At 44.6% G+C, this 22,435-nt stretch overlaps 1 protein-coding gene across 14 annotated transcripts in view; it reads right to left on the bottom strand.

Annotated features, from left to right (window-relative positions):
- Positions 1-1,063: 1,063 nt before the first annotated feature.
- The window catches only part of PTPRT (protein tyrosine phosphatase receptor type T), a 1,064,810-nt gene continuing 1,043,438 nt past the window's right edge, over positions 1,064-22,435 (bottom strand). For all 14 annotated transcript variants that reach the window (XM_023251232.2, XM_023251237.2, XM_023251233.2 and 11 more), the window contains 4 exons: positions 13,794-13,919; positions 12,767-12,930; positions 9,451-9,586; positions 1,064-8,573 (listed from right to left, as the gene is read on the bottom strand). In XM_023251232.2, coding sequence (XP_023107000.1) covers positions 8,520-8,573; positions 9,451-9,586; positions 12,767-12,930; positions 13,794-13,919 — 480 coding nt within the window. In that variant the 3' untranslated portion in view covers positions 1,064-8,519. The remainder of the gene's footprint in view (positions 8,574-9,450; positions 9,587-12,766; positions 12,931-13,793; positions 13,920-22,435) is intronic.

The raw sequence follows: 22,435 nt of genomic DNA, 5'->3' as shown, positions 1-22,435 counted from the left end.
CTGGAGAGAGCTTGTGCATCCAACTCAGAGACTGGCAGCCTCATACACTAGTTTGGGAACTGATTTGTCTCCCTGTCTGATTTGGCCCTCTGTAATAGCAACAGCATTTAGAACAGTGCTTGCACAATTCCAGCATGTATTACAATCACCTCGGGCACCTTGTTAAGCATGCAGATTCTGGGCACCCATCCTGGACCAATTGAATTAGACTGTGCATGTTTAGAAGTTTCTCAGGTGAACTGATGTAGATGATCTATGGGTCTGAGATGAGAGGGTTAAAGTCTGCATCTGGCATCACTGGTGTAGTGCCTAATGTCAGCATTTATTAGAATCAAGAAGTAGACTTCTATGCATCTTGATGCCGTGGAACCAGTCTTACCCAATGGGATGTTGCAGACCTGTTTCAAAGCAGCTGATGTGACTGGATGTTTTTTGTCGTGCTCCTATCACCATAAGAAGACCATGACTAGGCTAGCCTGCTGTCCCCAGGGGGGAGGATAACAGCTACAGGGAGCAAAGATGCCCTAGCCAAGGCATCCCAGGCAAGCCTGGCCTGGAGTAGAACCCATGAGTGGGCCAGCTGACCCAGCCTAGATCAGTCAGACCCCAGCTGAACACCAGAAAGGACTACTGTTTAAGTCACTGAGCTTTGGGGTGGTATATTATGCGGCAGTAGCTAACTTCTATATCCAGGAAGTTTGTTAGTATGCAGATCTTGAAACTGTGATTCTGTAGGGGCTTAAAAATTTGTCCGTTAACAAATTTCCTGAGTAATTCTGGTGCCAGGTCTCTATGGACCACACTTGGGCGGAGGGGGGGGGGGTACTGTTTTAGACTCTACCCTTTCAGTAGCTCAATGTAGAATCATGGAAAATCCCTTAATGTTTATGAACCTCAACTTTCTAATCTGCAAAGGGGATAATACACCCTTCCTGCATTATAGATGTGAGGATTAAACAAACATAAAGAAACCTAGAAGGTCATAGATTTTTCTCATCTTCCTTCTTCCACTTGTCTTCCCCTCACTCCCACCCAACCCCAGGAAGAAACCAGTGCGAATATCTTAGGAAAACATGAATCTCAGGATCACAGCTTTATTGTATAGATTTCAACACAGCCATATTACAAACATTGTCAGGGAACATTTACAAGAATAAATAAGATGGACTTGCAGGGTGTAAAAAGATTACACTTCACTGTAATGTACAGTCAAAAAATATATCTGATATTCATTGACCTGACATTATTTACCTTCTGGTTTTTTAAGCTAGAATTGGAAAGGAAAAGGAAAAAAAAAAAAGAACATTGACAGCACAGTGCTGGCTTTTTAAAAAAGTTGATTTATTTTGTTTTCTCTTCTCATACGTGCTTTATCTATCAAACACCCAAACTGTACAAGTGCAGGCCATTGGGATTCATGGAGGAGGCTGCAAACAGTGTGGAGACTTTGGTCTCATGCAATATCATATGCCCAGTGGATGTGAAAATGTCAGTCTCCCTCGAGTCGTGTGGGAACCCCATGATGACCCTTAGAGGGCTGTGATGGTGTCCAGTAGCCAAGGCAATGGTAGAAGCCCCAACTCTGCCTTTTATTGGCTAGTTCATTTAGGGTGAAAAAGTGCTTCTGAGTATGATTGCCAACATGGGTTAGCCTGGATTAACTTGGGCTAGCCCAGGATCCACCTGGCAATGAAATGGATGCTTTGGGGATGATTACAATTATGTGCCAACAGAGTCACTGTGCTTTTACTTTATGCAGTCTGCTCCAACAGGCCTTGAGTGGGGAGTGTGGCAGAAGTAACCTCTGGAGACCATGTGTGTGGTAAGCAAAGCCCTGCTCTGGGTCCTGCTTGGACCTTTACTAGTTCTGGCTACCACTGAAGGCTTTGTTGGCCAGTGGATCTGAAGTATGGTTGGTCTCATCACAGATCTTGGTGGGCATTGGGTCTGTGGCAAAGCAGCTATTCTCTCTGGACATTCTGGTGATAACCAGCCTGGATTAGCGCTGGCTATGGGGCCAGAGCAGCATCTTCGCTTGCATGGTGGGAAGACTTGGACAGGAGAGCAGGGAACTTCAACCTGCACAAGCCAAACCCAGCCTTGGTTTTGTGCTCTGCAGGAATGAAGGAGTTCAAATATGGTCCCACCTGCATTAAATATCACTCATCTAGGGTGGAAGAAAGTTAAAGGTCATCTCAGCAATTATCTTTCTTCCCTTTAAAGAGATGTCTGGCTCTGCAGGACCACTGCTCATATGGGCAGCTTATCCTCTCTGGCATATAGCAAATTCTTCCTTACAGTCATCAAGCTTTACCTAGTGGTCCTAGTTCCACTCACAGGAGTGACCTGGGACTAGAGAACCATGCTTGAATTTGTCCAATGATCTACAGACCTATGGAGCATATGGGCACTAGCATTCTGCCTGACCCTTTGGAAGTCTGATTTGAACTGGGATGGCACTACTTGGTTCTCAGAGCCTCTGGACTGCCCTGGTGCTTTGACCCAAGGAACATCTTCAATCATTAATCTTCCATGGGAGAGGTGGGGGCATGGTGAGTTTGTGAGACCATCTCACAGGAGGCCTACAGATTTGTATTCACAAACTCAAATGCACTGAAGTGTGCTTACCCAGTTTTGCACTGCTGGCAGGTTACTTCACATTCCCTTTCCTCCCCCAAATCTAAGAATTCGACTCACCAAGGAACCATAAATTACATTAATTACCCTGAGCTCCAGGCTTTCACACCAATACCTTCCTGTCTAATGCTCTACTGCCCTCAGACGCTCATTCTCTGAACATGCCAACCAAGAATCAGGGTCCAAATCCCAACACCCAGAGAAGCTCCTGGATACAGAAGGAGATTACATGGTGATCCAGCCCCAAAGGGGTCTTACCTATAGCCTCTTTCATCCGGAGTCCTCTCACATTCCTTGTATGAGCCCCTATGGACCACCCCTAAGCTCTTACTTAGATAGCTAGGATGCCAAGCCTAGGGTCTACCATTGTGGGTGCTAATTACCCCAGATATCTGGCCCAGAACAATCTGTTAGCACCCTGCTCCTCTTACTCCTGGGCTTGTTCATGTTTCCCACAGCATTCCTCCTGACTTAGCTGGGTGCTGATGGCCTGTCTAGCCCAGCAGTGACCAGATGAAGGCAAAAGGAGGGTGGCTTTCTTCATTCTTTTCTAAGGCAGTGAGGTGGAGGGGAATTATCATCTCCTTCAGTGTCTCTGGGTCGGGGTTGGACAGTTACTCCTGCTGAGATGACATGGTGCCTGCATGGCTATCCTTCCCTGGGCCACCCTTCTGCTGTCTGAGCAGCCTAAGTAGACTGACACCTGTATGCACACAGCAGGATTCATGCCAGAGCTGAGGAAATGTGGACCCTGGTGAGGACACAGATTAGGAGCTGGTTTAGCAACAGCGAGCAGATGATGAATAGACATGATCTGATTGGTCACAAGGAGAATTACAGCCTTTTTTCTGAGACAGTGAAACTTATTCTAAAGTGACACCCTTGCTCCCAGTGGTCCTGGCCAGGCTTCCCTGTCCCCTGTCCTGCTGGGCCACAGAAATGATCACTTTTCCCTGTAGTTCATGTGCATACTTGAGTGTTTCCGTTGGGTCCCAACTTCTTGGCCTTGCCTTCTTGTTTTCCTGCCCAAAGCTCTCCAAATCTGTGCCTTCTACCTTGGCCGAGGCTCCTCTTTTCACATCTTTTCCCGTTAATTGGTTGGCCTAACATTCTACAGCTAAGAAATGGTCAGGATGTGATTTGAACCAAAGACTAAGCTCTTTCCACTGCCACCCCAATGCCTCACCACGGGATGAACTGTCCCATAATAACCTGTTGTTCCTGGCAGCACCCCTTCCAGGGCCCTGGCATGTGGCAGGAGCCAAGTATGTGTGATTGAAGTAAAGTAAGAAGCCTTTAAGACCCCCAGCCCCTCATGTGAAGCATGTCTTTAGATTTGCCCACATTAGCAACCATGTGACTCCACCTGGACAGAGTACATCACACCTTCTCCAAGTCCCAGCCTTCAGGAATCTGCTGAGAAAGCCTGTGTGCATCTTATCCTTTCCCTTTACAGTGTTATGGGCTCACCCTTCACTATGCCAGATGGACACATCCTCATCATTCTAGGATATACCAGTGGGTTCTTTCCAGCATCTAACTGGAAGAAACAAGTTGAGATCAACCCATGAACAGTGAGGTCACGGTACCCCCACACCAAAGGATCTGCCTGGGGAAGCTGAGCTGGTCTTGAGCCTGAGTCTGGAATTGGCCTCAGGAGGAAGGAAGCAGCATGGCCAGACATGGTGCCTCTCAGACTGGGATATGATTCCCTAGGGTCTGTCATAGGGAGTTGAGGGGACCAAAGCCACATGAAGGACCAGGGCACATCATTTAAAAAATACAGTCCCATTAAATCAGGCAAATTAGAGTAGAAGGCAAGTATCGCATGAATTGTTAAAGTAAAACAAGAAACTGTGGAGGAATTTTAAGCTTATCTGCTTTGGGCTTTACAAGATCCATTGGGTTATCTGTTCCACCCCAGGCTTTGCTACTATGGGTAGACCCGTGGGAAAACCTGAGACACAATGGAGGAAAAATATTGTCTTTGAAGTCAGAAGTATCAGTTTAATTCCTGGATCCCCCCTGTTCACTAACTGGGGAACTATGGACAAGTGATTTCTCCTCTCTGAGCCTCAGTTTCCTCATCTGTAAGATGGTGACAGTTGCAAACACATCTTAGGGATGTTGGGAGAATTCAGTGAGCTCACTTGTTAAGAGTCCCCAGCACATGGTCTTCTGGTTCCATGTGAAGGCTCACAGTTGGCAGGCCACTGCTCAGGCCGCACCCAAAGAGAAGGCCAGCACTAAAAGCAATCTGATCCCTCTGTTCCCACAAAGGGAGGCCTGCTGTGGTCATCTAGAGGCCCAGAAAGGGTAAAAGGACACAATGTTGAGGCACAGCTAAGATACTGCCTAAAGCCATCTAGGCCACAAATGCATGCAGCTTGGGGAGAGTTCCTGGCTTCTTCTGCACATCTCCAAACAGGGTCCATACCTAGGAGGTGGCCCTGAGGCTCTGTACTACTTGGGGGCACTTCCCTTGGCTCCCCAGAGACAAGAGGCTAGTTTTTGATGTGGAAACTCAGAGATTGATACTACTGATACTGTTTTCCTCTGAATTGTAAAAGGTAGCCCATCCTCTAAGTGGAGTGGGGTGGGAAGATACCTTGGGGGAGGTGGCGTTTTCTCTTATTTCCCAGGGAATGGATCAAGTCCAAATTCCAGGGCATCAGTGTCCCCATCCCATCCATCATGCCCTGCTACATGCATGCCATGTGCAATCTTAGGGAAGATATTCCCATCATGAGCCTTAATTTCTTCCTCTGTAAACTGGCCTAAGACCTGTTCACTGCCATGCCTTCTTTGGAGAGTAGCTGCATTTTGAGGAAATGGGGGCGCTGAACTGGGGGAACCATCGCTGGGCCTTGTTGGGTCGATTACCCCACCATGGCCTGAGTTTTTACAACTTCCCTTATCCCTAAAGTCAAAATTTAAATTCCTACCATTTGAAATGATAGAAGCCAGTGTCATTTTTATCTGCCAGCTCTGTCACCCCTTCCAGAGCAAAATAAATCCTAGGATTTGTGTTGGATAGCCCCCCTCCCCCATTCTGCATGGATGAGCCAGGGTCTGAGCAAAGAGCATTTGATTTTCTCTGCTACAGGCTCCTTGAAGGCTGTGTGAGGGCTGGCAGGAGCAGTGGACTGGAGCCAGGGGAAGCCAGCACGACCAGTGGGAGCTGGGGCCTGGGGACCTGCTCAAGTACACCAGGGAAAGGACCCATCAAAGGAGAAGAGTGAGTTCACTGGGGGGCTTCTTTGCCTTCCTTCCCTTTGAGATGCTTCCTTTTGAACCTGCAAAGTGACAGCCCTTCTGTGATCACGTCTGGTGTCCCTGGACTTCCAGACAGCTCCAGAGCCCACACCAATGGGAACAGTTTCTGTGGGCTCCTTTCATGTCCCATCCTCATGGGCCTGCAGTGGTCACCCTGCTCCACGGTAGAGCAGAGACCCTGAGTTTCTCACAAGAGTGGAGTCTCATGATCCACTGCATATTTTGTTCCAGCAACAAAATAATGAGCAGACAGACAAATAGATGTGATAGTAAAAAGCACACGCTTAAGGGAATGTTTTCACAGTGTCTGATGAAAGGAAAGGAGGCAGCCTCACTGGCCCCAGAGAGAGTCTTCTCTAACACTGAGCTGAGCACATCACTCAGATGCTCTCCTCGCTCTCTGTTGCCCGTAGGGCTAAGTCTGTGCTTTTGGTGGAACACTCTTCTCCCTGACCCTGGCTCATCTCCTGCCGCCCCTCCTGTCGTGCTTTGCTCCAGCTGGGCTGACCTCTCACCTGCCTGCCTCCCATCGCAAGGAGTTTTCACACCTCTTTGCCACTATACATCCTGATCCCTTGGACTGATTTCCTTTTCCTCTTTTTTCTACCTGTTGAGACCCAGCTTGAATGGGCACTACTTCCTCTAGGAAGTCGTAGGCAGGCAGAGGGTCTCTTGCTCCCAGTTTCATATGATGCTCATATGCTGCACCACTCCTGTACTGGGGTTCAAGCTCCCCAGTATACAGGGAGCTCTTGGGGAGAACAACTGTGCCTTATTGAATTCTGTGCTCCTTATCTCCTGTCTGGGGCCAGACCAGCCTCCACGTGGAGCTTCCTAGATCCCAGGCTGCCCTGAGGCTGCCAAATACTGTGCCTCAACACCTAGTAGAGGCCAAAGTAGAGCATGTCCCTGGCTTACAGACCTCACAGCCTGAGGAAACAGGCAACTGTTTTCATTGGCCAAGAAATCAGATGGGACTAGCTTTCCTGGGGAGCTGGGAATGACTTACTAAAATATATCTGAACTACTGGGCTTCCCAGAAGAACTCGCATCAGAAAGAAAGAACTCCATTGTGGAGTTCTCTGCTCAGAAGTTTCTGGCCTTATTTTCCCTCCATAAAATAAGTGCTTTGCTGAGAAAGATGAAGGAAACAGTACAAATGGGTCTTATCACCAATATCTGCCTTTCTGGAACCCAGGATTTCATCAGTGAGGAAGATGCCTCAGTTTCCTCAATTGTAAAGTAGAGATGACAGGCTAGTAGTTCTCTCCTGGGGGTTCTAGGACTGCGTGAGATGTCATAAGGAATGTGCCAAGCCTGACGTACAGTAGATGCTTAGCAAATATTGCTTCCCTGTCACTGGGTCACCCATACTTTACTTTCAATAAGATCCTAGATCCCTGGTATGATCTCCTTGGCCTATTTTAAACTAGAGCATAACTGGGCCCATGATGACCTTTTTCAAGATGTCAGCTAGGGGTTTCTCAGGAAGGAATTCAAATTTGGGGATCCAAGATTATGCATAAAGCTAGTATCATCTTCCCCATCTGAAGGGACCATCTTCAGACTAGCCTGTCGCCCTTGCTCAATGGCATCGCTGTCCTAGGGTGGGATCTTTTAAGGACATTGCCAGGAAAGATTACAGGCCCAAGAGATTTGTCTTATAGTTACACCCCCAAACTTCTCTCCCCCTTTTATTTTGACGTAAGAGACTAAGATTTTACATGCCCAAATAAAGTTTTTTCCCTATACACTTCAGAAAATAACTGACTCTTTTCTCTCTCCTAAAGGAAGCCACCACCCAAGAGACACAAGGTCAGCCCTGCCCTCCAAGAGATGGTTCCTTTTCACAAAGAAAAGGAAGAGCAGCAACATTCCACACTCTCCCTCCCACTGATTACAAAAAAAGCAAAGAGAACCTTTATCAAAGGGCGTGGACACAGCGGACTGGCCAGTGAACAACAGGTCAAGGCCTAGGCTGGGGGAGGGGTTAAAATGGTATCGGGCCAAGCCCCATGCAGGTTATGTTTGAGAATGGGGACCTCTGCTGTGGTCTCAGGAGCATCCCGAGGTCACAATGATCCAGACCGGCAGGTGTCCAATGCCAGAGATCCCTGAAGGAGCCTACAGCAGGCAGCAGAGCAGGCCCCCCCCTCCAAGAACCCCATCATTTCCATGACTGCATGGAGGAGTAGAACAGATATCTCCTCTACTCTCAAGGAAAAGTGAGGCAGGGAGGTGCTGCTGAGGCTGTCACTCCCCAACGCTCGCACAGTCAGCTTGCCATGAGATTCACAAACTTGAACAAAAGCAAGAGGTCTGGGAACCAAAAAATCCAGGGCCTCGCCATGGGTGCACATGTGCATGGGCCCATGGCTGTGGCTGGTTGGGTGTGGAAGGGAAGTCTGGGCCTTTCAGAGCAGCATCCCCCACAGCTACAGGAGACCCTCAGAAGGTGCAGGCCCACCACGGAACACGGACCACCAGTCTTCTCCTTGGAGTTGGGCAGGGGGCCGCCTCTTAGCCCCTGAGCCCAGTCACTGCCATTCACAGAAAAGGGGGCTTGGCTGCAGCAGCCTCTGGGCTCCAGCAGATTCCCCATTGGGCTAAAAGGAGCTTAAATATTCCAGTGCCACCTCGTATACAAATTTATACTGTTCCTGAGAGGGGGAGAGGCAAAGAGGAAGCAGAGGAGGCAAGAGAAGGAAAAAAAAGGAACGAAGAAATGCGTTTAGGTTAGAGACACAGATTTTGGAAGAAACTTTATCTACATCCATACTAACAGTTGACTCAAAATTATCCATGCAATTATCTGTATCTGGACATCCCCCCAAGTTGTGCCCCGGGCGTGTTCACACCCACGCTTTCCCAGATGCCCAACGGGATCATTCTCTTCCTTTTCCCTGTTTTGGACACTAGTGCTTCTCAGACTAAAAGATGCATATGAAGCACCTAAGAATCTTTCTAAAATGCAAACTCTGGGTAAATCTGGAGTGGCTTTAGATTCTGTGTTTCTAACAAGCACCTAGATGACGCTGACACTGCTGGTCTATGGATGAGAATCTAAGTAGGACCATGCTCTTCTATCAAAGTTCCCTGTGTATGGTCTGTTCCCATCACTGCACCAGGCCTTATGATCTGGGCTCTGCCTGCTCATGTACTTTCCATCGCTTTCTCCACAGTGTCCGAGCCCTGTGCTTACACTGTGCAATTCACATAGGTCAATTAGAATAGGACTGGACTGAATTGAAAATATAATTCACACTCCACTAATCCAGAATCCCTTCCCCTAAGCCTGAATTAGCGATATGAGGATTAGTGTGTCACGATTAATATTTGGACTGCCCTGCAGGAGAAGGAAGTTTGTGTGGTTGGAAGGGATGTGAGCAGAGCAGATAACTGTGCAAAGGGTTTAGACTGTAAGGGCTCACTAAGCACCCTGCTGTTGGGTGTTTTTCTATCTGATGCTATTTTCTCCAGGTCAGGGGAATTAGGGCCAGCCCCCAGACTGTGGAAGAAGGTTCTTGGGACACTCACCAGGGTCTCCACCATGTTGGACTTGTTGTTACGTAGTGTTTTCACAATGTGGAACACGTCAATGATGTTTTGCTGCTGGATCATCTCACACACGCTGCAGATGGCACAGAAGGTTCCGCTGCGGCCGCCCCCATTTCTACACACAGAGTGAAGAGGTGAGCTATATTCCTGGGCACCCTCCCAGCACCTGCTCATCCTAAAGCTACATCAGCAGTAGTTGGGAAGTGGCTGCCCCAGCAAATGCAAGGTCAGTCTATGGTGAAAGCCTTAGCGGTGTCAGTCCCACTGGTGCCATGAGCCTGCTTTGACCTTGAATGAGCTGTTCCCTGTTCATATAATGGAGGGGCTGGACTAGATGCTCTTTGAGAATTCAATTAGCTGATGTTTCTTTGGTTCTATGAGCATGTGAAAGTCATACATGGTACACTGACCCAAACAGTGTGACAGTGTGTCTCTGTACATGTGGTACCTGTATCCTTGTTCAAAAGGAGGATCTGGGTCCACCTACACATCCAGTGAACACAGGGGAAGGTTCCAGGTGGTTTTAATCCTAGTTCTTCCCCTCTACTAAGGATAGAAACTCCAGAGACATCACTGTTAGCCTCAGGTCAGCCAGTCTAGGTTTAGGGGTGGGGCTGGGTGGGTCTGAAATGCTCTATTTTGAGATGATAGGTCTCTGGACATCCTGGTTGAAGCAAGACCCTGTCGATCTGGAGAGTCGAGCTAGAGGGCTCCTGGCAGGGTCATCTCTCTGTCCCTCCTTTCTGGTGCTCCATAATTCATGTTCATGAAAATGCCCCTCCAACTATTTACAGAAAGTCCCTTTAGGAAACTACCTGATTCGGAAATCCCGGGCACGTTGCCAAGAGCAACTAATGATTTCATGTAATGGCCTGTGTCTAAAGAACATCTGGATGGAAACTAAGGCACTTGATTTCCCAGATGTTTTATGTATAGGACACCCAATGAGCAGATGTTTCAAGTACAGACAGTTGCCCTCCATTCACTGGCCATTGCATTTCGATGTCTCTTTGGTATCTCTGGCCTCCAAGGATGCCAAGGTCCCTGTTGATAGGAGAACATGCCTATGCTTTCCTTCAGTTCAAACTGCTGCTCACCTTGGCTAGGGGCGATATGGATAAAAAGGTACTCCTGCAAAAAAGCAGGCTGAAAAAAATCACATGGTAAAGAGTAGGAAGGGATTCCCCTAGAGGGAGTGTTCAGTACTTTCTGAAGCAAGAACAACAGAGTCCAAGAGAAAGAGGTAAGTGGGCACAGGAATCCAAGGGTCTGATGGAGTGAGACCCTGATGTGATGGTAATGACTCTGTGCTAAAGGTGAGGCCACCTGAGTGTGTGAGAGGGATGTGGAAGGGGCAGGGGTGAATTGGCAGGGAACCAGCTGCCAGTTTCTGGGATGTGGGTAGAACTAGCTTGGTTTGGCTGATGTCACCCATCAACGTGACACACCTCACAGCATCTTCCTGAACCCCAGTTTGTGATTTGCATCCTTTGAGAAAAAAAGGATTGTTATAGGTGGTGGTCTTAAGTCGCGCGTGCGCGCGCGCGTGTGTGTGTGTATGTCTGGTTTTCCTGACATGTGCATACACCACCTATTTGAAAGAGGGGAACAATGAACAATAGCTGGTTTTGAAAAGACTGAACTCGATTCTGAGGTCAGTAAGGTGTTTTCAATGGGCTCCAGACATATTTACTCTAAAAAGGGAAGAGCTCACTCCCATCTCCTCTGACACATTTTAAGAGAGTTGAGTCCTCTCAGTCACTTTTCCCCAACCCTCCACGTTCTGAGCAGCAAAGGGAATGGTTGCCAGTCATACGTTCCACATATGGCTGTTACAGCTACAGAGGTGCTCTGGGTCCGAGATCTTTGCAGAATCCTTCTCGGAGGTCACTCTATATTCTTAGGGTAGACTCCAACACAGGCTCTGAAGTAACTGTCTTTATAACATTTGCATATTTGCTACCATGATGTCATGAATCTGTATGTTGGAAGATAACTTGTGTTTGCTCTCTAAATATTTAACGACAAAGCATGATAGGGTCTTAAGATGACCTATTTTAACATATGCACTGGGCAGATGAGGTAACTGAAGCTCACTCAGTTAACTAACTTTCTTGATGACAGCCTGTCAGCCACAGTCCCCTAAGGGTCCTGACCTCCACCTGGCATTATGACATCAAGGTCTATTTGGGAAACTCTGTGCCCCAGCTTTGCCCATTCTGAGATAGGTGGTAAAGGTTACAGTGTACCCCAGTAATGGACATATCACTACAGCTGTGAGCCCACTGTGCCATGGGAAACAGTGTTTCCAGGGCCCTTCACACCCATCGATCAACCCCTCAGGGGCATTGCCTTCCCTTCAGGCTCCCCGGGTCCCTGTGTTCCCAGTACGCCCATAGCAAGAGATGCCCCTGAAGGAGGACGTGGCTGATGAGTCCTTTGGTTTACTCAGAGGCAGTGTGGGTTAACAGCATATTGACTTGCATGTCGGTGGATTCAGATCAAAGCTCCTCACTTAACTACCCAATCTCTCACCCCTTCTGTGCCTCAGTTTTTTCACTATAGCATGGTAATATCTACCTTGTAGATGGTATTTTAATTTTAAAATTCATTTAAAATATCTGGCATCAAACTCAATCAACACATGCCCTTTCTTCTTTTCCTCCTTTAGGAAATAATTGGAGGATCTAGTCAGTGGAACCCACTCTGTTGTAGCTTTCTAGTGACTAAGAGGACACATCATGCCTCTTGTTGGGGGTTGGGGCTCCTCTCCCCATTAAGAGTGATATGGATGGGCACCTGGGTGGCTCAGTCGGTTAAGTGTCCAACTTCAACTCAGGTCATGATCTCGTGGTGAGTTGGAGCCCTACATCGGGCTCTGTGCTGACAGCTCAGAGCCTGGAGCCTGCTTCAGATTCTGTGTCTCCTCCTCTCTCTGTCCCTCCCATGCTCATGCTCTGTCTCTCTCTGTCTCTGTCTCTCAATAATAAATAAACATTAAAAAAATTAAAAAAGAATGATATGGAGTGGCCTGCCCACTCCCTATGTCTATGAAAGTTTACCAGGTTCTGTATCAATGACATGTCATATAATCTTAATTCAGGACAACAAACTGGCAACCCCAGTCCATGAAAGGTTATATTTCCTTGAACACCTGCCCCTTGGCCTTTGAGATGTTGAGAGGTGGTATGGCCAGGTGTGCCTATGGCTGGTGTTTGTGGGCAGTGGCATCCTCAAGGACAGACGCCCTGTCACCACCACCCTGCTGCCCCAGAGGCCCCACCACGGTACTCACAGGCAGTGGACCACGGTGCGGCCCTCCCTCCCGTCATACTGCTCCTGCCACTTCTCCAGCCGGCGGACCACTTTGAGCAGAGAGCGCTTGGAGGGGGGCGTGTCGCGGTAGGCAGGCCAGCCAATGTACTGGAGGTGCTGGACTATGCGGTACCCATCCTGAGGCTGAAAGCAGAGAAGCTATTAGGGCTGTGCTTCTGGGGATGCAGACCCTTCAGCTATCCTGGGGGCTGCAGCATTGCAGTGGAAGACAGACTAAATGGGCTGTATGCCATGTCATCACAGTCTGTCTCTCCCCATTCTCATCCTTACACCTTTGTGCACACTAATTCTCCTGCCATGACTTCCCTGCATGCCCCTCTACCTGCAAAACTACTCAGTTTCCAAAACCCAATTCAAATGTCCCTTTCTATAGGAAAAGCCTTCCCTGACTCACTCCACTGGGCAGAATTTGTCTGTCTCCCTGAGGTTCACGTGCCAGAACAAATCTCATGTTCCCACTGGACAGTGAACTGAGGAAGAGACACAGTTCTGTTCACCCCAGAGCCCCAGTAAAGACCAAAGTCTTCATTACCCATTTCATAGACTACTGATCTGCCCTTCCCACCTAATACTTCTCTACCTAGCCAGTGAATTTCCCCATGGAAGCAACTAATTATTTTTCATCTTGGTGTTCTTCAGGTCTAGCCCAAAGCCTACTGGATCCAATCAAAGGCTGCATCAACTCATGCCAACATAGTGCGACACAGTGGGGAAGCACTAATTCCTGAGAAGTTTTGACTACACGGCAGCAAGTGTGTCGGAAACAGGCAGATGGCAGGCTGGGTGTCTCCCCATGCATGTCTGAGTGCTGGAGCCATGGTTGGGTCTGGAGCTGGAATCGGCAGAGGCACCACTTCCCCAAAGTTGGGATTATCAGGAGAGTACAGCACAGACTCCTGGCTGGTGTGTGTCATCTTCTCCCACTAGCCCTCATCTGTTTTGGGGTGGGGGAGCAGCACAGGAAGTGATAGTGGACATCCACTTACCCGAGCCATGTTACAGATGCGGAATATTCTGTGGATGATGTCCTCATCGATGTCTGCAGACACGAACTCCACCTGGATGGGCCCATAGCATCCAGAGGTCTTCTCAGGCCAGTACTGCATACAGAGCTGGGGCAAGGGAGAGATCAGAGGGAGAGGTCAAGGAGGGGTGGGGGGTGCTGATCTCATTTACCACCAAGCCTTTCTTATTGCCTGCAGGAAACACTGGCTAGAAGTATTAGAGTATTAGGTGGGAAATGGTGATCCTGCCTGTGATCTTTCCTATTTTTCTGGAATTGAGTTAGAACCTACAGCTGAGAGCAAAAGGCAGTGCAATGGTTGCCCTTTAACCAGACAGTGGCTTTCAGCCAGAAGTTGTTTTGCCAGCTAAGGGACATTTGGCAGTGTCTGGAGACACTTTTGATGGTCACACCTGGGGGTTGCTATGGGCATTTAGTGCATAGAGGCCAGGATGTTGCTAACCATCCTACGGTGTGCATGATTGTTCCTGAGTGCGATCTGGCCCCACATATCAATAGAGCAGAGATTGAGAAACCCTAGTCTGAGATCCTAAATTGTTCCCTATGTTTATAGTGCCATCAAGGAGAGACAGATAATTTATTCCCTGGTATCTGTGGAGCTGTTACGTGACTTTAGTTGGGAAAAGAATATTCAGGTAGGTGGCGGGTATTGTGGCTCAGAGAGGCACAAAGCTTCCTCAAATCCCCAGTTTCTAAGGGGCATGGAGATGGACCCTGTCCAGGTCTACAGGCCCATGGTTCGGGCTCAGATAGAAGCTAAGATTGCAGCTGCAGGCTTGTTGGGGACCACCCCAGTGTGGACAAAGAGGTCATGTGTTAGACCATTGGCAAGGTATTGGAAAATGTACCCGAGGCTCATAAAGACCCACCATGTCTTCTGAGAGCAGGTTGGGATCAAGTCTTTCACCAGTGGGGTCTGCCACAGCCTACATCGAGCTTGTAGACAAGGAGCTAGATTGACAGGTGACCCATGGGACTCCGATGCCCCCCTACAGCCACCACGGATGCAGGATTTTCATGAAAACAATCCTTCTCCCTTTTATTGACAGAGAACAGCCAACTCTCCCTGGGCAGTCATGTGCAAAAACATCTTTTATTCTATTCTTCCTCCAGAACTAGAACCAGAATGGAATAGCAGGGAGGAAGGAGGATGTAGGAGAGAGAAAAGAACCCAACCTCCAGATTGGGAATAACATGTTCAAATGATGGCCTACAGGCTAAACCTGGCCAGTTGGCTGAATATGTAAATACAGTTTTATTGAAACATATACATAATTACTAATTTACATACTGTCTATGGTTGTTGTCAAGCCACAATGGCAGATTTGAGTAGTTGAGAATACCCTGCATAACCTAAAATAGACTTCAAAACCTCAAATATTTCCTTTTTTGTCCTTTATAGAGAAAGTTTGCCAACTCTTGACCTTCATTGTTATTCTAAGGATAAAGGAGATGATACATGTGAAGAAAGCCCTCAGCACAGTGCCAGGCATGGAATAAGCATCTGCTAAATTCCAGTGATTTGCATTATTCCGGAACCTATCAGTATCCAGCAAACACAACCACCATAATAATAGCTAACCTATACGTTTGAAGTACTCTTTTTATCATTTCCTTTAAATAGCCAAGACTAGCAAGGCTAGGTTTCACAATGCAATGGTGCCTTGCTTTCCCATCCCCACTGCAGGTTAACTGAGCATATTCAGTGTGTGTGTGTGTGTGTGTGTGTGTGTGTGTGTGTGTGTGTGTGTGTGGCGGTGGTGGAGGGGGCAGGACAGTTATCTGCTGAGCTGTGCAATAATGACAAATCCATAATTTGAACTTCATTTCTCTTTGCCATTGGCTCTTCTGGCTTGCAACCTTCACAGTAATGAGGGACTAGTAGAGATAAGTCGGTGGCTGGCCAAAGAAATCAGAATTAATCAGAACTGCCCATTAAAAAAAATAATAACCTTTATCACTTGCATTGAATTGAGTCTTGCCAGAGGTTGGCTGTGATCCTGACATGAGGTACATGGGTCCCAGGCTTCAGAGAAAGTCTATTACCCCCAATATTTTCAGTCCAGAGAGAAGGTGGAATGATTTGTCTCTTTTAATAAGATTTCCAGACCAATTTCTCAAGTTAATAGGTTCTACTGTGCCTCAAACAAGACTCCTATATTTTGGGACACCTCTCTACATTTGATTTTCCAGGTCACTTTCCCATAATGCCCAGAGGGCTGGGGAAGGTTGCAGGGTCCTTCTAACCCTAAATCGGAGCCATCCTGTCACTTAAGGTCCTTAATTCGTGAAACCACAGCAGCACCGTGACATCCAGCTGGGTGATGTGTGGGCACATGTGGTGTTTGAGCTGCCAAACATCATCAGGTCTCCCCACAGCCCAGGATGTCTCACATAATCCAGCCATGGGAAGCAGGAGAAAGAAGAGAGGAAGCCAGTGTTCAGTTCCCAGTGACCTTTTAGGGCTCGGAAAGGATTCCACCAACAAGAATGTCCTCTTTTGTTTCGCTCAAGGCTGTCCTGGTGTCCAAGTGGTGGGATGGTGCCTCAGTACGGGTACTGCCATTTAGGTCTATGTACGCTGTGTAGCAAAACGTAGTGGGGCTCCCACTTGAAGTGCTCTGGGTTCAAATCCCAGCCCTGATGCCTTCCAGCTGAGTAACTTGGCCAACTCTTTTAGCTTCTCTGGGTTATGAGTGGCTGGGAATCATAATGTGTTACTTATCACGAGATATTTAGTGAATATTCAACAGATGTGAGCTATAGTTAGCAGGCAGTGTGTGTGTGTGTGTGGGGGTGGTTATTCAAAACAAGAGGTATGAACTGAGGGTTTTATTTCCCCCCTCTACTTAGTATCCTTTATGAAAATTTCGCCTTAGGATAATAGCCATACGACTGCCCTTGTGAAAATTCCTGATCAGCCAGCTTGGGGTAGCAGTGGGGTGGGCAGTACCCTGGGCATGGGGACACTGCTCTGCATGTCAAAGGAGAGAGAGCTGTGGGTTGTATAAGAGGGACCTGGGAGATGACAAAGTTTGGGAGCATAGGAGAGCCAGTGAAAGGGTGGAAGGTGGATCACTGTTTCATGTAACCCCCCAAACTCCTAAGTATTCAGTAAATTGATAACATGTACAGTGCTCAATGCACATGGATTTCTTGTAGAAACCAGTGAAGAATTGAACTTTGCTCCCTGGGAAACATGGAAATGGAGCAGAGGCCACATATGTGAACTGAGGAACCTGAGCATGAGCACGTAAATTACATGAACATGTAAATACCAGTGATTTACAGAACTCTTGGGGAGGGAGGCTTATGGTTTCTTTTTTTTTTTCTTAAGCTAACAATTAGTATTTTATTATTTAAAAATTTTTTATTTTAATTAGCATTAGTTAACATAGTGTTCTGTGAGTTTCAGGTATACGGTATAGTGATTCTGCTCTTCTATCCATCACCCAGTGCTCATTATGACGAGTGTACTCCTTAATCCCCATCACTTATTTCAACCATCCCTTCACCCTTCTTCCCTCTGGTGACCATCAGTTTGTTCTCTGTAGATAAGAGTCTGCTTCTTGATTTGTGTTTCTTCATTTTTTCCTTTTGCTGGTGTGTTTTTCTTCTTAAATTCCACATGTGGGTGAAGTCATATGGCAATTGTCTTTCTCTGACTTATTTCACTTAGCATAATACTCTGTAGCTCCATCCATGTTGTTGCAAATGGCAAGATTTCATTCTTTTTTATGGCTGAATAATATTCCATTGTGTGTGTATGTGTGTGTGTGTGTGTACACACACCACATGCTTATCCATTCTTCAATTGATGGAAACATTATTGGCTATTGCAAATAATGCTGCTGTAAACATAGGGGTGCGTGTATCCTTCTGAATGGGTGTTTTTATAGTTTTTGGGTAAATACCCAGTAGTGCGATTGCTGGATCATAAGTTCTATTTTTAAGTTTCTGAGGAAAATCCATACTGTTTCCCACAGTGGCTGCACCAGTATGTATTCCAACAGTGCAAGAGGGTTCTCCTTTCTCCACATTCTCAGCAACATCTGTTGTATCTTGAGTTCTTGATTTTTTCCATTCTGACGGGTGTGAGGTGTAGCTCATGGTAGTTTGGTTGGTATTTCTCTGATGATAAGTGATAACGAGTGTCTTTTCATGTATCTATTGGCCATCTGGATGTCTTCTTTGAAGATATGTCTGTTCATGTCTTCTGCCCATTTTTAAATTGGATTATTGTTTTTTGGGGGTTGGGTTTTCTAAATTCTTTACATGTTTTGGATACTAATTCTTTATTGGATATGTAATTTGCATGTATCTTCTCTAATCCCATTGGTTGCCTTTTAGTTTTGTTGATTGTTTCCTTCCCTGTGCAGAAGCCTTTTATTTTGATGTAGCCCCAACAGTTAATTTTTGCTTTTGTTTCCCTTGCCTCAGGAGATACATCTAGAAAGAAGTTACAGTTGATGTCAAATAAGTTGTTTGTGTTCTCCCTTAAGATTTTTATGGTTTCCTGCCTCACATTTAGATATTTACTCCATTTTGAATTTATTTCTGTGTATGGTGTAAGAAAGTGGTCCAGTTTCATTCTTCGGCATGTTGCCGAAGTTTTCCCAACACCATTTGCCAAAGAGACTTTTTCCCATTGGATATTCTTTCCTGCTTTGTTGAAGATCAATAGACCATATAGTTGTGGGTTTATTTCTGGATAGTCTATTCTATTCCATTGGTCTGTGTATCTATTTTTATATAAGTTCCATACTGTTTTGATTATTACAGCTTTGTTTATAACTTAAAGTCCAGAGTTGTGATGTCCCCAGCTTTGCTTTGCGTTTTCAAGACTGCTTTGGCTATTTGGGTGGAGTCTTTTGTGGCTCCATACAAATTTTAGGATTGTTTGCTCTAGTTCTGTGAAAACTGCTGTTGGTATTTTGATAGGGATTGCATTAAATATGTACATTGCTTTGGATAATATAGATGTTTTAACAATAATTGTTTTTCCAATCCATGAGCATGGAATGTTTTTCCATTTCTTTGTGTCAGTTTCTTTCATGACTGTTTTATAGTTTTCAGAGTACAGCTCTTTCAGCTCTTTGGTTAGATTCATTCCTAGGTATCTTATTGTTTTGGGTGCAATTGTAAATGGGATTGTTTTCTTAATTTTTTTCTGCTGCTCCATTATTGGCGTATAGTAATGCAAGGGATTTCTGTACATTGATTTTGTATCCTGTGATTTTACTGAATTTTTAAATCAGTTCTAGTAGTTTTTGGTGGGGTCTTTTGGGTTTTCTATATATCATATCATGCAATCTGCAAATAGTGTAAGTTTTCCTTCTTCCTTACTGATCTGAATGCCTTTTATTTCCTTTTGTTGTCTGATTGCTGTCGCCAGGACTTACAGTCCTACACTGAATAAAAATGGTGAGAGTGGACCTCCTTGTGTTGTTCCTAGCCTTAGGGGAAAAGCTCTCAGGTTTTTCCCACTGAGGATGATGTTAGCTATGGGTTTTTCAAATAAGGCCTTTATGATGTTAAGGTATGTTCTCTCTAAACCTACTTTGTTGAGGGTTTTAATTATGAATGGACGTTATACTTATCAAATGCTTTTTCTGTGTCTATTGAAATGCTCAAATAAACTGAGGGTTGATGGGGGGTGAGAGGGAGGGGAAAGTCAGTGATGGGCAATGAGGAGGGCACCTGTTGGGATGAGCACTGGGTGTTGTATGGAAATCAATTTGACAATAAATTTCATATTAAAAAATGGTCATATGGTTCTCATCCTTTCTCTTATTGATCACATCAATTGATTTGTGAATATTATACCATGTTTGCAACCTGGGATTAAATCTCGCTTGATCGTGGTAAATGATTTTTTAATGTATTATCAGATGCAGTTTGCTAGTAGTATTTTGTTGAGGACTTTGGCATCTATGTTAATTAGGGATATTGGCCTGTAGTTCTCTTTTTTAGTGGAGTCTTTATCTGGTTTTGGTATCAGTTTAATGCTGGCCTGATAGAATGAATTTGGAAGTTTTCCTTTCCTTTCTTTCCTATTTTTCTGAAAAGTTTAAGAAGAATAAGTACTCTCCTTTAAACATTTGGTAGAATTTGCCTATAATGCCATCTGGTTCTGGACTTGTGTTTGTTGGTAATGTTTTGATTACTGATTCAATTTCTTTGCTGGTCTGTTCAAATTTTCTATTTCTTCTTCTTTCAGTTTTGGGTTTCTAGGAATTTATTCATTTCTTCTAGGTTGTCCAATTTGTTGGCATATAGCTTTTCATAATATTCTGAGTGTATGTCTGTCGTATGTATGTTTGTTATTTCTACTCTCATTTGTGATTTTATTTATTTGGGTCCTTTATTTCCCTTGATAAGTCTGGCTAGAGGTTTATTGATTTTATTGATTTTTTCAAAGAACTAGATCCTGGCTTCATTGATCTGTTCTATTGATTTTTTTTTTTTGGTTTTTTGTTTTTAGTTTCTGTATCATTTCTGCTGTAATCTTTATTATTTCCTTCCTTCTGATGTTTTAGGTTTCATTTGCTCTTTTTCTAGTTGCTTTAAGTGTGAGTTTAACTTTTTGAGATTTTTCTTGCTTCTTGAGATAAGTCTAGCTTGCTATAAACTTCCCTCTTAGAACTGCTTTTGAAGTATCCCAAAGGTTTTGGACCGTTATGTTTTCCTTTTGTTTCAGTGTACTTTTTGATTTCTTCTTTGATTTGTTGGTTGACTCATTCATTGTTTTAGTAGTATGTTATTTGACCTCTATGTATTTGTGGTATTTCCAGATTTTTACTTGTGGTTGACCTGTAGTTTCATAGCATTGTGGTCAGAAAAGATGTATGGCAGGACTTTTACCTTCTTGAATTTTTTGAGTATGGTTTTGTGGGCTAATATGTGATCTATTCTGGAAATGTTCTACATGTATTTGAAAAGAATGTGTATTCTGCTCTTTTAGAATGGAATGTTCTGAATATATCTGTTAAACCCATCTGTTCTAGTATGTCATTCAAAGCTATTGTTTCCTTCTTGATGTTTGTTTAGATCTGTCCACTGATGTAAGTGGGAGATGTTAAAGTTCCCTACTATTATTTTATTATTATCAATTATTTCCTCTATATTTGTTATTAACTGTTTTATGTATCTGGGTGCTCCCACATTGAGCATGTATATTTATAATTGCTATATCTTCTTGTTAAATCACCTCTTTTATTATTATATAGTGTCTATTTGTCTCTTGTTATAGTCTTTGTGTTAATGTCCATATTGTCCAAAGTAAGTATTGCTACTCTGGCTTTCTTTTGACATCACTTGCATGATAGATGTTTCTCCATCCCCTCACTTTGAATCTGCTGGTGTCTTTAGCTCTAAAATGAATCTCTTATAGGCACTTTTTATCCACTCTGTTACCTGTGTCTTTTGATTGGAGCATTTAGTCCATTTACATTCAAAGTAATTACTGATATGTATTTATTGCCATTTTGTGTTTTTTTCTGAAGATTTTCTCTGCTCTTCGTGTTTTGCTTATTTTCTTTAGTGACAATTTAGATTTCTTTCTCTACTCTTTATAGGTTTATTAGTGGTTTTTGATATGGTTACATTAGGTTTGTATACAGCTTCTGCATATAGCAGTCTGTATTAAGTTGATGGTCATTTAAGTTTGAATCCATTCTTTTCCTTCTTCCCCACGTTTTAGGTATATGGTATTATATTTTATATTCTTTTTTTGAGTTACTTTTTTTTTTACAGAAATATTCATTTCACTGGCTTTGTGTTTCTTATGTTTATACTGTCATTTTTGGTCTCTCCTTTCCACTCAAAGAGTCCCCTGTAATATTTTTTGCATGGCTGCTTCAGTGGTCTCAAACACCTTTAGTTTTTGTTTGGGAAACTCTATCTCTCCTTCTGAGATAGATTCTGAATGATATCCTTGCTGGATAGAATATTCTTGGCTGCAGATTTTTCCCATTTAACACTTCAAATATATTATGTCTCTCCCTTCTGGCTTGCAAAGTTTCTGTGAAAAATCTCCTGCTAGCCTTATGGGTTTTCCTTTGTAAGTTACTGACTTTGTTGCTTAAAAATTTTTTCTTTATCACATTTTGCAAGTTTAATTACTTGGTGTGGATATGCTTTTGTTGATTTTTCATGGAAGTTCTCTGTGCCTCCTAGATCTGGATATCTGTTTCCTTCCCAGATTAGGGAAGTTTTCAATTGTTATTTCTTTAAATAAACTCTCTGCCCCTCTTCTCTCTCTCTCCTTCTTCTGGGACTCCCATAATATGAATATTATTATGTTTGATGAAGCCATCTCTCTAAGTCTATTTCTGTTTTGTGTAATTCTTTCTTTCGTTCAGCCTGATTACTTTCTAGTTGTCTTCTAAGTCTTTAATACGTTGCTCTCCTTCTTCCATCCTGTTGTTCATTCTATCAGGTGTGTTTCTCATTTCATTTATTTAGCCCTTTATCTTTGCCAAGTTATTTCTTATCTCTTTGTTAAGGGTCTCACTGATGTCCTCCACTCTTTTCTCAAATCAAGTGAGTATCCTTTTGTTCATTGCGTTAAATTTTCTATCAGCCATGTTACTTATATCTGTT

The sequence above is a fragment of the Felis catus genome, chromosome A3 (genome assembly GCF_018350175.1).
Source record: "Felis catus isolate Fca126 chromosome A3, F.catus_Fca126_mat1.0, whole genome shotgun sequence".
NCBI lineage: Eukaryota > Metazoa > Chordata > Mammalia > Carnivora > Felidae > Felis > Felis catus.
Note: the sequence above shows the minus strand (reverse complement) of the source record. Positions and strands in the feature narration are given on the sequence as shown.